Raw genomic sequence first — 14,781 nt, 5'->3', positions numbered from 1 at the left:
CCCCGGGCAGCGGCCAAGGCTAGTAGGGCGGGAGCGGTGGGCCGGGCGGCGGCGGAGGAGGCGGAGGCGGCCACCGCCATGGCGTTCCTCAAACTCCGCGACCAGGTAGGTGAGGGGCGGCAAGGCAGGATCGCGCCGCCGGGGGAGGACGGGAAGCGGGGCGGACCAGCGGTGTGGGCCGCCTGGGCGCCCGCTCTGCGGGGTGAGTGCGAGGGAAGTGGGGGGTCCCGCCCAGGGGACGGACGCGAGGCAGCGGGTCGGGGGCCGCAGGCGACCCGCCTGTCAGAGAAGCCCGGGCCCGGTGCAGCCCACGTGCTGCCGGGGGTCTGCCGCTACGGCGAGGGGGGGCGAGCTCCAAGCTCGTCGCCCTCGCGTCCGGCGACCTGCCGGGTAGGCGCCTCCTCTTTCCTGCCAGGTGAGGCTTGGGCCTAACAGGTGGCTTCCCGCTGCCGAGCGGGAGCGGTGCTGGCGGCAGTGATCTGGGGTCACGACCTTGCTCTTCTGTTTGCTTCGCCGGGTAGTTCGAGGCATGCTTTCTCCGGGTAAAAAGGCGGTTGATTCTGCTTAGAGACTGGTTACTCAGTGTGCAAGTTCCCAGACTTGTTTTCTTTTGACGTTTTGTGTACCATTTTGGTTACTTTTCTTGACTTAGGAAGAGCTGGTCAAAGAATATGTGAAGTACCAAAAAGACTTTTGACACTCTGGGACTGAAAACATACTGTGTCCAGGAGCGAAATCGCAACTCATTTGTACACCTAAAAACATGGAAAAATGGGTAATAAGGCTTTCAGAAGATGCAGACGCTTCCAGACATTTGTCTCTCTCTCTTAAGGAAAAGGAAAATTAACGTGTGACATTTACCAGCTCGTGGGGAACTTATTAGTGCTGAGTACTTATTTTGCCATTTTTCTGAACACAAGATATTGAACAGATTTGAAGGAGAGTGACTTGCATGCTTTGGGAAACTATTCCAAAACTGCAAAGTCCTTTTGCAAAAGCACTGGAGACAAACTTGAGATGTACTTTTTGTATTATCTTTTAGTAAATATTGTACTTTAAATTCTGAATCTAGTATCGTGAATTTTCATTTCATAACTGAATTTACTTTATGGTTAGGCTTGTGTCTGACATTGTGTATCATATAGTATCAAGAGGATTTTAGCTGGTGTTAACCATATCAGGGCATGATATTTTGAAAAACTCTACTTCAGTCAAGTTTATACTTTGTATTTCAGATTGTGGAACTGTGCTTTCCAATATGATAGCCACTAGCCACGTGTGGAAATTTAGATTTAAATTAATTAAAATTAAGTAAACTCAGTTTTTTAGTTTTGCTAGCCACATTGGCTATTGTATTGAACAGAACAGATGTAGAAGATTTCTGTCATTTCAGAAAGTTCAATGGGACAGCTCTGTTAGAATAACAGGCAAAACACAGTGGAAGCATAAACCGTATTCTGCTAATTCCTGTACAGTTAATGCACGTTATACTCTTAGTGGTGTGAAACTCAAGATCAAGGTTTTCTACTAATCTTTACCAATCAAATGGCGCTTTGTGCTTCCATAAGTAATAGTTGAGGTAACAATTGGTTGTTTTCTTTTGTTTCTAGTCCTGTACTTTTGAAAAAGTTCCTGTGATTTAGACCTTTGTATGCATTAGGAATTTAGTGAACTTTTAGGAGAGCAGCCTATTTTATTCACCTTCAGATTTAAACAGAAACAGGATTATGTTTTCAGTGGGCATAAAATCCAGTTACACCTTTGCATTTGTGTATTTAGGAATTGCAATTATGAAGCAATTGTGATCCTACTCCAGTTTTATATAATAACCATTAATACTCAGTGGTAATCTGCAAACTTGAGTATAATTGGACAAGTTAATGAAATAGCATGGCTGGGAGTGGGGGAAGAACATTTAGGTTTACCTCTAAACTGCTAAGTTACTGGACCATCTGGTCTCTCTTTTGGTAGACTTTGAGAAATGAGTTTGTTTTTGCCTAGTTTAAAGGGAATAGCTGTTTTTAGAAGTCATTTTATGTGATCATATTTAGTAGCTATTAGAATTGATGGTAAATATGAAATGTAATGCAAATACTCTTAACCTTTCTTACCTATAGGAAAAGGAATTCAGCTAGACAAATTATTTTATATGGAGGAAAGGAGATCTGGATAGGTACACAGAATTTTACAGCTGGAAGGTACTTGACATAGCTTTTAGCTCAAAAGCCATATATACACTTGAGATGAGAAGTAGTAGAATCTACTTTTCTAGGTCAATTTCCACATTCACCTTGTATTTTGTTTCTGTCTAGCTTTGCAAAATAGAGTTTAATATATAGAGGTTACAAATGGGTAGGAGTTGTTTTTCTTTGTGCATTTAAGCACCAGGAGAGTTCTAGATGGTTTAAATATAAAAATCAGTGGGTAAATAAAGCAGTTTGTTCTCATATTCAGTCAATAACAGCTTTCTCTCGTTTTGTGCCAATATGTAATTATAGGGTAAGAAGTCATTACTGTACTCCTTTCTGTCTGTGACTAGACGTGAATAATTTTTAATTGTAGATAAAGTGAAAACAATTTGTCTTCTGTTTGTAGGAGTAGACACATGAATTTTTTTCACGAATTATTTCACTTCAGTTTTTACAGCATCAGTCTATAACAATGGCAGGGTTTTTTCCAACAGGTGTCACTGTCACAATTATTATCTTTGCAGTTAGTAAAAATGTAATCATTTGGAATTCCCAGGTTTTTTTTAGGAAGCCAGAAATCCAGACTGTTATATGAAATCTCTCTATTTGTAAATATTGGCACATTGGTAATTACAGTTGACAACAATTAATGCTGTAGTTTTAAAAGGGGCTAGTAAGAAGCCAGTTTGTAACCCACTGGTTTAGATCAGTTTGAGAAAACAAACTACAAAATAAGATTCCTATTAAAAACAGTTTTCTTCTAGATAAAATAGCCAGAGTGGTCATAAACTTTAAAAAATTGAGATAAAATTTGCATGTTATAAAATTCACCCTCTTAAAATGTACAATTCATTGGTTTTTAGTATATTCACAAAACTGTGAAACAATTATTACTGTCCTATTTCAGAACATTGTTAGCACTCCAAAAAGAGACCCCACATCCGTTAGTAGTCACTCTCCATTTTCCCCTCCATGCAGCCTCTGGCAACCACTAATCCACTCTGTGAATTTGCCTATTCTGGAAATTTCATATAAATGGAATCATAAAATAGGTGGCCGTTTTGAGTCTGATTCCATTCACTTAGCATAATATTTTTAAGATTCATCCATGTTGTAACATGAATCTGTTGGTCATAAACTTTTATATAATGTTTAAGAGTTCCTAAAAAAAGTTCCTATACTTATGCTATTTCACTGCCTCCTGTAGTGTGCATATGTATAATTTGGGATAGCATTTACTTCTGCTTTTGGAATTTGTTTTTTAACTGGAGTTACTCTTTGTTTGCACAAGTACTAAAGGCTAGTAGCTTTTACACTTGGATTATTTTTGTGTAGGAGACAACTTTATGTATACCCTTCTGGGGTAGTGATCATCGGGTGAGGATTCTTGATATGCTGAAGTTTTTGTTTGTTTGAACTGGGATAGCATACATCAGTGAGTAGGTGTTGGATGGATGAGAATAATTTAACCACTATTTTGGATACTTAGTAAGCTCTCACTTGATCAAGTACCCACTGGGAGTAGATCATTATTTGACCTTTCAATAGAAAAAAAAAAAAAGATAATCCTCGAAATCTTATAATTGGGGATACAGAATGCATGAAGTGTCTGTAGAACACTGATGCCCATAATTTCAAGTACCGTGTATCAAATGTCCCTCTGCTTTGTACTGGAGACTGTGGGGGACACATGGGTGAAGTAGTCACCATGTGTTGTCTTAAGGATCTTATAAAAGACACACATAAGTGCAGGGTGTGTGAAGTACTTTACCTGAAAAGGTTTATGGAGGTTGAAGGAAAAAAAAACATGTGAAGCATATTATTTGAAAATGTAACTAACATACAGTTCAAAATTAAGCGTGTCCTATGCTTCCTGACTTTTGGGATACCTTGTATAATACAAGGTAGAACCTCGTGAGCTCCATAAGAAGTGTAGATATGTTTCAGAATTCAGAAAGGATCAGATGATTGATTGTAGGTAGAGAGAAACCCTCATGGAAAGGGAGGTGCTGTATTTTAGGTTCACCAGAAGGATTTTTTGATGTTGAAAGCAAACCATTGTGCATGACAGCAACGGGAGGGAACCGTGAAGGAGAGCCAGGAGAAAGGATGGTATATCTGTATTGGGGTAGTGAAGAGATAGTCCTGACTGGTGTGTGTAGTTGGAAAGGATGGGAGATAGATTAGCGAGGTTAACAGTGACTACATTATAAAGTACTTTCAATACCGTGCTGAGAAGTTTGGACTTTGTTGGTAGGTGGTGGGAAGTCGTAGCTGGGCCTTCTTAAAATAGGGTCTGTAAGGGTTTTAGTGGAAATGCGCATATATGCACTTTTTCTCAAGAGGGCTCATAACTTTATTAGATCTTCAGGGAGGTCTGTGGCACCCGAAAGTTAAATAATCACTACATTATAGGTTTTAGAATACTAGATTACAAAAGGCAAACAGACAGGGACACCTAAGACCAGTTTGGTAGTAAAATATTTTAGTACAAACTTTGAATATTAAGTACTAAGCAAAAGTTTGAGTGGGAATAAGTACATCTTCAGAGATTCCTCATGGCAATATTAATGGCCTACTTATATGTATAGTTGATAGTGTCTTAAATTCATATGATAATTGATTAAATGCAATTAAATATTTATTATGGTAGTAAAAGAAGAGCAGATAATCCAAGTAGTTAGATTTAGATTGCATTAAGGTTTTCAGCATTTTGTCTTATTTCCTTTTTATTTTTCTAGTCTAATGTAAAATTTATATTTAGTGAATGTATTTTGCCTGGGTGGGCTGAGGTGATATGTCCCTGGAAAATGTTCTGTGTCTAGAGAAAATAGTTCAGGATTAAGTTCTTTGTTCTGGATAGTGTATACTATGGACAGTTCACATCAAATCAAATCAATCATACAGTAATAATTCGAATTCAAAGCAAAAATTAATGAAATTTCCATTTACTTAAACCATTAATGTTTTAAACTGTTACTGGGATATTGTGCATGAATGTAAAGTTGGAGTGATTAAAGTTCTCAAATATTTTACGTTTAATTTCCATTCCTACTCCCTGCCTCTAATTCTTAGTTATATTAATAGTGATTTACCCCTCTCCTTATAGGATATGATTTTTTTAAAAAAAGTTACCAGGTGTGTATATGATGATTGGCTTACAAAGCGGAGTCTGGATAGAATTACTACTTCTGTAACTTTAGTGAAAAAGTCACTTTGGAGGCAGAGGTTGGAGTTGTGCAGTTCCAAACTAACAAATACCTAGATCCACGAGAAGCTAGAAAAGGCAAGGAAGGATTTTCCCCTAAGGTCTTCAGAAGTACACCTTGATTTCAAACTTGTAACCTCCACAACTATAAATATATTTCTGTTGTTTTAAGCCACCAAATTTATTTGTTATGGTAGCCCTAGGGAACTAATACAAAGAATTGTATGATTTTAGCTCTTACATTTAGGTCCGTGATCCATTTTGAGTTAAATTTTGTATATGCAATCAGGTAAGGTGTTCAACTTTATCTTTTTGCATGTAGACCTTCAGTTGTCCCAGTACCAGTTGTTGAAAAGACTATTCTTTCCCCCATTGAATTGTCTTGGCATTTTTACCACAAGTCAATTGACTGTAAATGTGAAAATTTTATTTCTGAACTTTCATTTCTATTCCGTTGGTCTTTATGTGTTTTCTTTTTTTTTTTTTTTCCTTTTTGTCTTTTTTTACTGACCGGTAACGGGATTGCAACCCTAGGTGTCGTGCCCGTACCGGGGACCGGCAACGGAATCGCAACCCTCGGTGTTGCGCCTGCACCGCGCTCAGCCAGTGAGCGGGAACCGGTCTCCACATGGGATCCGTACCCTCCGTGGGAGCGCCGCCACACTCCCAAGCGGCGCACTCTCCAGTGCGCCACCAGGCCGGCCCTTTATGTGTTTTCTTATGCCAGTACCACATTATCTTGATTATTGAAGCTTTGTAGTAAGCTTGAAATTGGGAAGTGTGAATCCTTCAACTTTGTTTTTTAGGATTTTGGCTTTTATGGGTCATTTGCATTCCCATATTAACTTTAGCATCCACTTGTCAATTTCTGCCAGAAAGACAGTTGGAATTTCAATAGGTATCACATTGAATCTGTAGATCAATTTGGGAAATATTGCCATCTTAATATTAAGTGTTTCTATTTATAAACATGGATACCTTCCATTTATTAAGGTTCTTTAATTTCTTTCAACGGTGTCCTGTTGTTTCCAGATACAAATTTTGGACTTCTTTTGTTAAATTAATTGCTAAGATTTTTTTATGCTATTGTATATGGATTTTTTCCTTAATTTTATTTTCAGACTGTTTATTGCTGATGTATAGAAATACAATTGATTTTACGTATTGTTCTTGTACCCTGCAATTTTGTTTAACTCATTTATTAGTACTAACAGTTCTTTAGTCCATTACTGAGGCTTTTCTATATACAAATTGTGTTGTCTATGACTAGAGATAATTTTACTTTTTTCTTTCCAATCTGGATGCTTTTTATTTCTTGCTTACTCGCCCTGACTAGAACCTTCAGTACAATGCTGAATATAAGTGGTGAGAGTAGGCACTTTTGTTTGTGATCTTCTGTCTCATCAAGTATGATGTTAGCTGTGGGTTTTTCATAGGTGGCTTTTATTAGGTTGAGGAAGTTCCCTTCTGTTCCTAGTTTGTTCTTAAACATGGATATTAACTACTAGTTCCTATTTGGGCAGTGTAGCTATTTGAATATAATGAAAGCTTAGACAAGAAAATCCCCTGGTTTCAGCCAAGATCACATTATTGTTAGAGCTTCTCCGTGCTCAACACTTCCAAATATTGTGGGGGTTTTTTGTTTTGTTTTGTTTTAATGGCGATTTCCAATTTTGTGATCCTGGTTTTGAGCTTTCACCTAACCTTGAATCTCTCAGACATTTGCCTATTTGGTAATTCCAGTTAGCTACATGTGGGTGATGCCAAATTCAATATGCCTGTTTATATGTTCATTTGACTGACTCTGATTTTATTGTGCATCAACTGCTATACCATAGTCCAAAGGATACAAGAATATGTTTGGAGAACTGTCAAGTAAGCATGGTTGCAGCACAGGGGACTTGGCGTGTCATGAGATGACCCAGTTGGAGATAGGAACCATATCATGTAGGTCTTTTGTGCTGATTTCTGAGATGCAATTTTATTCTGAAAGCAGTGATGATCCAATAAAAGATCAAAGTAGGGAGTCAGTGCCAGATTTGTGTTTTGCATGAATTCTGGAGGAGAGGTTACTATAGAATATAGATTGGTGCTGAGGTGAAGCTGGAGGCAGGGAAACTGGCAGGAAGTTCTGCCCATTTGAAGAGAACTGTTTGATATAAGACAATGGCAGTGGGGATGGATTCCAGAATACTTATGAAGTAAATTTGATAGGACTTGCTAACTGGACTAGAGACTAAAGGAGAAGGATGACTCCTAGGATTTTGATTAGGGGGTCTAAGTGGATAGGGCATGCTAGAAGAGGAGGTGTTTTGAAGGTAAGATGAATTCAGTTTTGGATATATTGAGGTCCTATTGGGACATCTAAATGGAAAATTGTTGTTATAGTAGGCAGTTGAATAAGAGGCTGGGCTCCAAGAATGGTGTTTTAGCTGGTAAGTGAAGTGAATGAGATTACTCAAGGAATGAGAAGAGCTCATGGCCAAGATAATATAAAGGAGAATATGTAATGAATGGAGGAAAGAAAGCCTGAGGAGAAGCTACTAGAGTTAGGAAGAAAGCCATGAGAAACTGCAATCAGAGACCAAAGAGGGAAAGAGTTTCCCAAGTTGCACCTATGTTCTCTCAGGCACGAAGACTTAATTTATTCATCACTTTTCTGTTTTTCTTTTATCCGGTACATTGTTTTAAACTTTTCCATGGAAATGTTTTTCCTATTTGCCCCAAGCTCTTTACTTCCTAATCCACTATTTCTTAATTTGGGTATAAATCAGAATCACTTGGTGAGGTTAAATATAGATTCTTGGGGACCCAGTGAATGTGGATCACCCCCGGCTAATGCCCCAGAATCTGTATTTTAAAACCTCTTATGGTGAAGATTGGCTTGCTCTTCACCAGTCTTGTTTTCTTTTCTCCTGGGCCCCAACCTAACTTTTTACTAGCCCCTTTTGTGTTTGGGGATAGCCATATGAAATCTGGCCATAGGAAATTAAGCAGAAGTGTTGAGTGTTACTTCAGCCCTGGCAAATACAAACCTCCCTTAACGATCCTTTCTCTTCCCCACCTGCTGGCTGGGTGTTGATGGCCAGAGCAACTTTGGAAATGATGGGTTAAAGAGCTGAACTTCTGTCAGCCTGAGTTTTCTCCAGCCTCTTCACACCCCCAGCTGATAATCATGGATTTTTGGACTTCATGTAAACATGAAATAAAAATAAACTACTGTGCTATGCTACAGTTTGGGGATTTATCTATTACAGTATCTGCTGTTAGTTACTTTAAAATAATACAACTCCTTAGATTATAATACAAGGATCGGAATTTGGGAACCATTGTCCTTGGTTTGTACTATTTGTATTTTTAAGCTCATGATAGGTAAGTCTTCAGATGTTGTTTTTCAGACCTTGTATGTGTTGTGTTTTCTTTGTAATAATTTTAATGAAAAATGGTTGAAATTAACATCCTGACTATTTTATTAGATAAATATTTGCATGTCTCCTACCTGCTGGTCCTTGATACTGAGGTTAAAACAGAGTCTCTGTCTCCTACTCTGGAATAAGATGGAATTATATAAAGGTAATTATTTTACCTGTGTTTTGAAAGCATTAAGGAAGAAGTAGCTAATTGAACCCCAGGGGGGAAAGTATAGGGAGAAGGTCCTTATTGAAGTTTATTTTAATGGGATTTTACTTACCCACATTCCTCTTATAATTTTGTTTTCTCTTATCCTTGGTGAATGGGAACCATATATAACCTGTATAAAATATCCTTTTAGAGAAGCAAAAACTACAAGCACATTTTTGGTAGATTTGTATTACATGGGAGTATATTGTTTGAGTGTGTGCTTTTTCTTAATCTCTACCATTAATAAAGAATCAAATACTTTATTTAGGAGAACTGAAAGTCTTAGTCTTGATGCAGAGTATATTGTTAAATTTTTCCTGAATTTAACTAAAATTTAAAAAAATGAAATATCTTGTTGATTGTTTCTTCCGATTTTCCTTTTCAGGGAAATTTTGGATTAGAAATGGTGCAAGTCAGAAAGGACCTTCTTACTGTCTTTAGTATTAAATTCTTATTAGTGTAAATTAGGTTAAAATCATATAACTCAAACAGGACTTTGAAAAAGAGTGTATGTATGCGAGTGTGTTAGGTCTCTGAATGGTGAGTAGTTTCCCTATTTTTTGAAAGGTTGTATGGAAGACAGTATGTAGTTCCAGAGTGTCAGACTGGAATATGCCCAGAGTGAGAAGAGTATCCCTAGGAGAATTATAAACAGCTAGGCAGGTGACAACCACATCCTGGAATCATAGGCATGTTCTTGGAGTTAGTTGAACTTGACACTTAACAACAGCTGGCTCTTAAGTTTCAGGGTGAGTGGTGGAGTTGAAACTGGGTGAATAGATCAGGATAGCAACTCTGTAGTATTAGTCAATCCAGTTAAGTAGCCTAATCCAAGGTATGGGGAGGTAGTTAGAAATGAGCATGTCTTTGAAATCCTGAATGATTCAAATAGTGATATCTGGAATCAAGAGACTTCAATAGATAAGGTCAAGGATTTATATGTAACCTCTCAGATATTCTTATCTGATGCTGTAGCAGGGACAATGACAAGGAACCTGACTGGAGTAGTTCCCAACTGAGAAGCTAGTCAAGAGGGGCAAATGAAATACGGTGTATATGTACTGTGGAAATGTTCTGGTAGATTGTGTATATGTTAAATAACAGTTGATCCATTCATCTAACAGTGGGTGACTGCTACTTTAGAGAAATTTCTTGTTAATTTTATTAAGGAAAACAAATTATCATTAAAATATTAAAACAAATTATCACTATCACTAATAAAAACAAATTATCATTTGTCTTTTATCATAAAGCTGAATTTCTATATATCACCTTCACTTAAGTTTAGATGCACGGACTGCTTCATTATTACAGATTATCAAAATGTATTATTTTTATATCCTGGTGTACATATTGGTTTTAGAGCCTTTTGTGCTTCAGCTGTTGAAATGTTGCTTTTAAAATGTCACTAATCAACCTGTTTGTATTTTCTTTTCCTTACTAATGATATTCCATCTTCTAAGCCTTCCAGGTTCTCTTATAAAGTCTAATGAACTCCTCACCTGCTCACCTTCTTGTTCCCTTAGAGCCATAGTTTTGAACTTGAGATTTATTTTTTTCTGACTACAGCTTCTTTCATTGTTGGTTCTCCCACTTCTTCCCACAAAGTGAATCTGAGCTTACTTCACCTAGGCTTTTAGGTTTATTTGGCCACAAACTGACCTCTTGAGAAGCCTGGACCTTCTGATTTGAGCTGTGTTGTTTAGAGTAGTATTTCCAGAAGTGTGGGACAGCTTTTACTACTGGTGTGTTTCTTGAGATTTTATGTGGGTGACCAGTCTACTTCAGTTATCAGATGTTTACTGACATTCCTTTGCTCCCAGTCCGGACCCAAGAGGATAGCCTGATGTGGTAGGCATGGTCATCCCATGCCTACTTCATTCTCACTTCCCTCTGGTCTATTTGGGTGTCTCCCAGCTCACCCTATTGCAACCCTTTGTAGCAATCATTCTGTAGCTTTATTCTTCATTTTGTTCTTTTCAACACCCATCTCCCTTCCTTTCACCTGTCACCCCACTCCTGTACATCTTTCAGCTTTCATTTCTGCTTTTCCACTTCATTCTATCTTCCTTTAGTTGTCTAGGCCCAACCTCTTGAGGCTTAACTTCTACCTTATACACATGGTCCTAGACTTACATCTGGGTAACGTCCCAGTGAACCCATCATAAAGTCAAAAAGTCATGGGTCAGGGACCGTCTGTATGTACCTTCAGTCTCTTCCCCTTCATCTCAGTCTTCTGCCTCTTGTAACTTCTGCCCGTTCTTTCATACCCCACTCCCAAATTTATTAAGAGAAGTTTACCTATTCATGTGAGCTTTCTTGTTGTAAATGATTTATTTCCACACTTTGCTGTCTCTTCTTTTTCTTCTTATTTTTGGCTCCAAGGAATGCATTTTCCTTTCTCAAACTGTTTTTGTACTATTGTCCTAGTCCTATCCTTATCTGAAATTTAGATAATGATAATTATCTTTTATTTTTATTTATTCACTTTTTTGTAACTCCCACTGTCCTCACATATTGTTATATATTGATGTCTGGATGGGCACTACCTATGATTTAAGATTTTAATACTCAGATTGGGCAAAACCAGGTATGCAACACCCATTACAGAATTCAACTTTAACAATGCTTGTTTCTGTTTGGATGTACCATATATTGCAATATACCTTTAAAAATACCAGTTACTTCAGTGTAAAGCAGTAAATCAAAGTTGTTTGAGTTGGGTTTATTTGATTAGACTAGTGAAAACATTTTCCTTTCCATTGTCAGACATCAAGGTTAAATATATGCAATATTCAAAAAAGTGTAAAAATTTATTTTTTGGTCATGTATCCTTTTATTATTATCCCACTCTTTGGGTAGCTTTTTTTCAGCCACACTGATTTTTAAATGTGCTGAGCTTATATAGTTTTCATTGTTTCCACATTCCTATGTGCCTAGCATGTCAGAAAATCTTCCCTTTTACTCAATTCATTTCTCTCCAGCTATAATCCAGTTATTTTCTATTATGTTGTCTACAGCTAAGACCCTGAATAGCTAGCTGTACATCCTTCAGGTTGGATTAAGGGAACAGGTGATTGGTTAGACCAGTGACTTTTAAAAATTTTTTTAACTGTTTATTGAGGTATAATTTACATATCATAAAATTCTCCTCTTTTAAGAGCACAGTTCAGTTATTTTTAGTAAATTTTGAGCTGTGCACCCATCATTACAATCCAGTTTTAGAACATCTCCATCACCCCAGAAAGATATCTTGTGACCATTTTGCAGTGACTTCTGGTCCCACCTCCAGCCCCAGGCCACCACTATTAGTGATCTGTCTATAGATTCACCTTTGCTGTACATTTCATATAAATGGAATTTGTATGATATGTGATCTTTTTTGTCTGACTTCTGCCATTTAGTTTAAATGTTTTTGAGGTTCATGCATGTTGTACCATGTATTAGTTTTTCATTGTTGAATACTATTCCATGTATTTATCCATTTACCAGTTGATAGAAATTTGAATTGTTTCTCATTTTTGGCAATTTATGAGTAATGCTGCTGTAAATATTCACATATCAGTCTTGTGTAGACATATGTTTTAATTTCTTTTGGGAAGATTCCTGGGAGTGGAACTGCTGGGTCATATGTTAAGTTTAATGTTTTAAGAACAGCCAAACTGTATAATCCCTACTCTTATGTTGCTAGATTTGGTGTGCTTATGTTTTGTTGTCAATTTTTATATTTCTGCTCTTGTGACGTCTTTGGCTTTGGGATGAGGGTAATGCTGGCCTCATAGAATGAATTGGGAAGCGTTCTGTCCTATTTGAATATCTAGATGAGTTTGTGAAGGATTAATATTATTAAGGTGTTTGGTGAAATTCATCATTGAAACTGTGTGGGCCAGGGCTTTCTTTTGGGGGAAGTTTTTTTTTTTTTTTTTTCCCCCTTTTTGTCTTTTTTCGTGACCGGCAACGGATCGCAACCCTCAGTGTTGCGCCCATACCGGGACCGGCCACGGGATCGCAACCCTCGGTGTTGCTCCCGCCCCTCGCTCAGCCAGTGAGCAGCCGGTCTGTATGTGGGATCCGAACCCTCGGCGGGAGCGCCACCGCACTTCCCAAGCGGCGCACTATAGCAGTGCGCCACCGGGCCGGCCCTTGGGGGAAGATTTTAATTACTATACAATTTTTTACTTGGTATTCAGATTTTCTATTTCCTTTTAGGTCAGCCTCAGTAATTTTTGTCTTTCTAGGAATTTGTTTATTTTTTTCTAAGATGTTTACATTTGTTGGCATAAATTTGTTCATAGAATTCACTTGTAATTTTAATTTCTCTAAGGTTGGTAATGATACCTTCTCTTTCGTTCTTGATTTTGGTAATTTGTTTCTTCATTCTTTTTTTCCTGGTCAGTTTAGCTAAAGGTTTGTTGATTTTGTTGGTTTTTTCAAAGAACCAACTTTTGGTCTTGACTTCTCATTATTATTATTTTTCTACTGTATTGATTCCTCTTTAATATTTATCATTTCTTCTGCTTTCTTTGGGTTTATTGGTGTGTACAGCTATAAATTTCCCTCTAAACACTTTTAATGATATCCTATAAGTTTTTTTTTTTTTTTTTTCCTTTTTGTCTTTTTTTGTGACCGGCAATGGATCGCAACCCTCAGTGTCGCGCCTGTACCGGACCGGGACCGGCCACGGGATCGCAACCCTCGGTGTTGCTCCCACCCCTCGCTCAGCCAGTGAGCGGCCGGTCTGTATGTGGGATCCGAACCCTCGGCGGGAGCGCCACCACACTTCCCAAGCGGCGCACTATAGCAGTGCGCCACCGGGCCGGCCCCATCCTATAAGTTTTGATATGTTTTGTTTTCATTTTCATTCAGCTCAAAATGTATTCAGATATTTCAAAAATATTCAAAATATGTTAAAAAGTAAATCACAAAATCCCTTTGTGATTTCATCTTTGACCTGTAGGTTATTTAGAAGTGTCTTGTTTAATTTTCAAATGTTTTTGGATTTCCCAGATTTTTTAGTTGTCAATTTCTAATTTACCTACGTTATGATTGAAAAACGTTTTTTGTATCAATTCAGTTCTTTTAAATTTGAGACTTGTTTTATGGCCTAGCATATGGTCTATTCTAGAGAGTGTTCCATGTGTGCTTGAAAAGAATGTGTGTTTGTTGTTGGGTAGTCTTCTGTAGGTGTCAGGTCAAATTGGTTAATAGTGTTGTTCAAATCTTCATTATTTTTGTTAATTTTCTGCTTACTTGTTTATCCATTATTGAGGATGGGAGGAGAAGTCTCTACCATAACATTATTGTTAAATTTCCTATTTCTCCCTTTATTTCTGTCGTTTTTTGCTTTCCTATTTTGGGGCTGTTTTGTTAGTGCTTATATTTATATTTGTTATATCTTCCTGTTGAATTGACTTCTTTTTGACTTAAAGTCTGTTTTGTCAGGTAATAGTACAGCTATTCCAGCTCTCTAATCGTTATTGTTTGTGTGGTATATCTTTTTCTCTCCTTTCAACCTATTTGTGTATTTGAATTTAAAGTATCTCTTGTAGACAGCATACAATTGAGTATTGCTTTTTTTAAGTCCAGTCTGACAGTATCTTTTTAATGAAGTGTTTAATCCTTTTATACTTAATGTTGCTTTTGAGGTAGTTTGACTTATGTCTCTCCTTTATTATTTGTTTTCTATATATCTCATGTCTTTTTGTTCTTTTTTTTTTTTTTTCCTTTTTGTCTTTTTTCGTGTCCGGCAACGGATCACAACCC

General features: G+C 37.5%; 1 protein-coding gene across 2 annotated transcripts in view; it reads left to right on the top strand.

Annotated features, from left to right (window-relative positions):
- Positions 1-58: 58 nt before the first annotated feature.
- Positions 59-14,781, top strand: part of ANKRD28 (ankyrin repeat domain 28) — a 194,394-nt gene continuing 179,671 nt past the window's right edge. For both annotated transcript variants that reach the window (XM_008578550.1, XM_008578551.1), the window contains exon 1: positions 59-105. In XM_008578550.1, the coding sequence (XP_008576772.1) occupies positions 79-105 (27 nt within the window). In that variant the 5' untranslated portion in view covers positions 59-78. The remainder of the gene's footprint in view (positions 106-14,781) is intronic.

Source organism: Galeopterus variegatus, unplaced genomic scaffold (assembly GCF_000696425.1).
Source record: "Galeopterus variegatus unplaced genomic scaffold, G_variegatus-3.0.2 Scaffold1716, whole genome shotgun sequence".
NCBI classification, from domain to species: Eukaryota; Metazoa; Chordata; class Mammalia; order Dermoptera; family Cynocephalidae; genus Galeopterus; species Galeopterus variegatus.
This window is presented reverse-complemented; position numbering and strand designations above follow the sequence as displayed.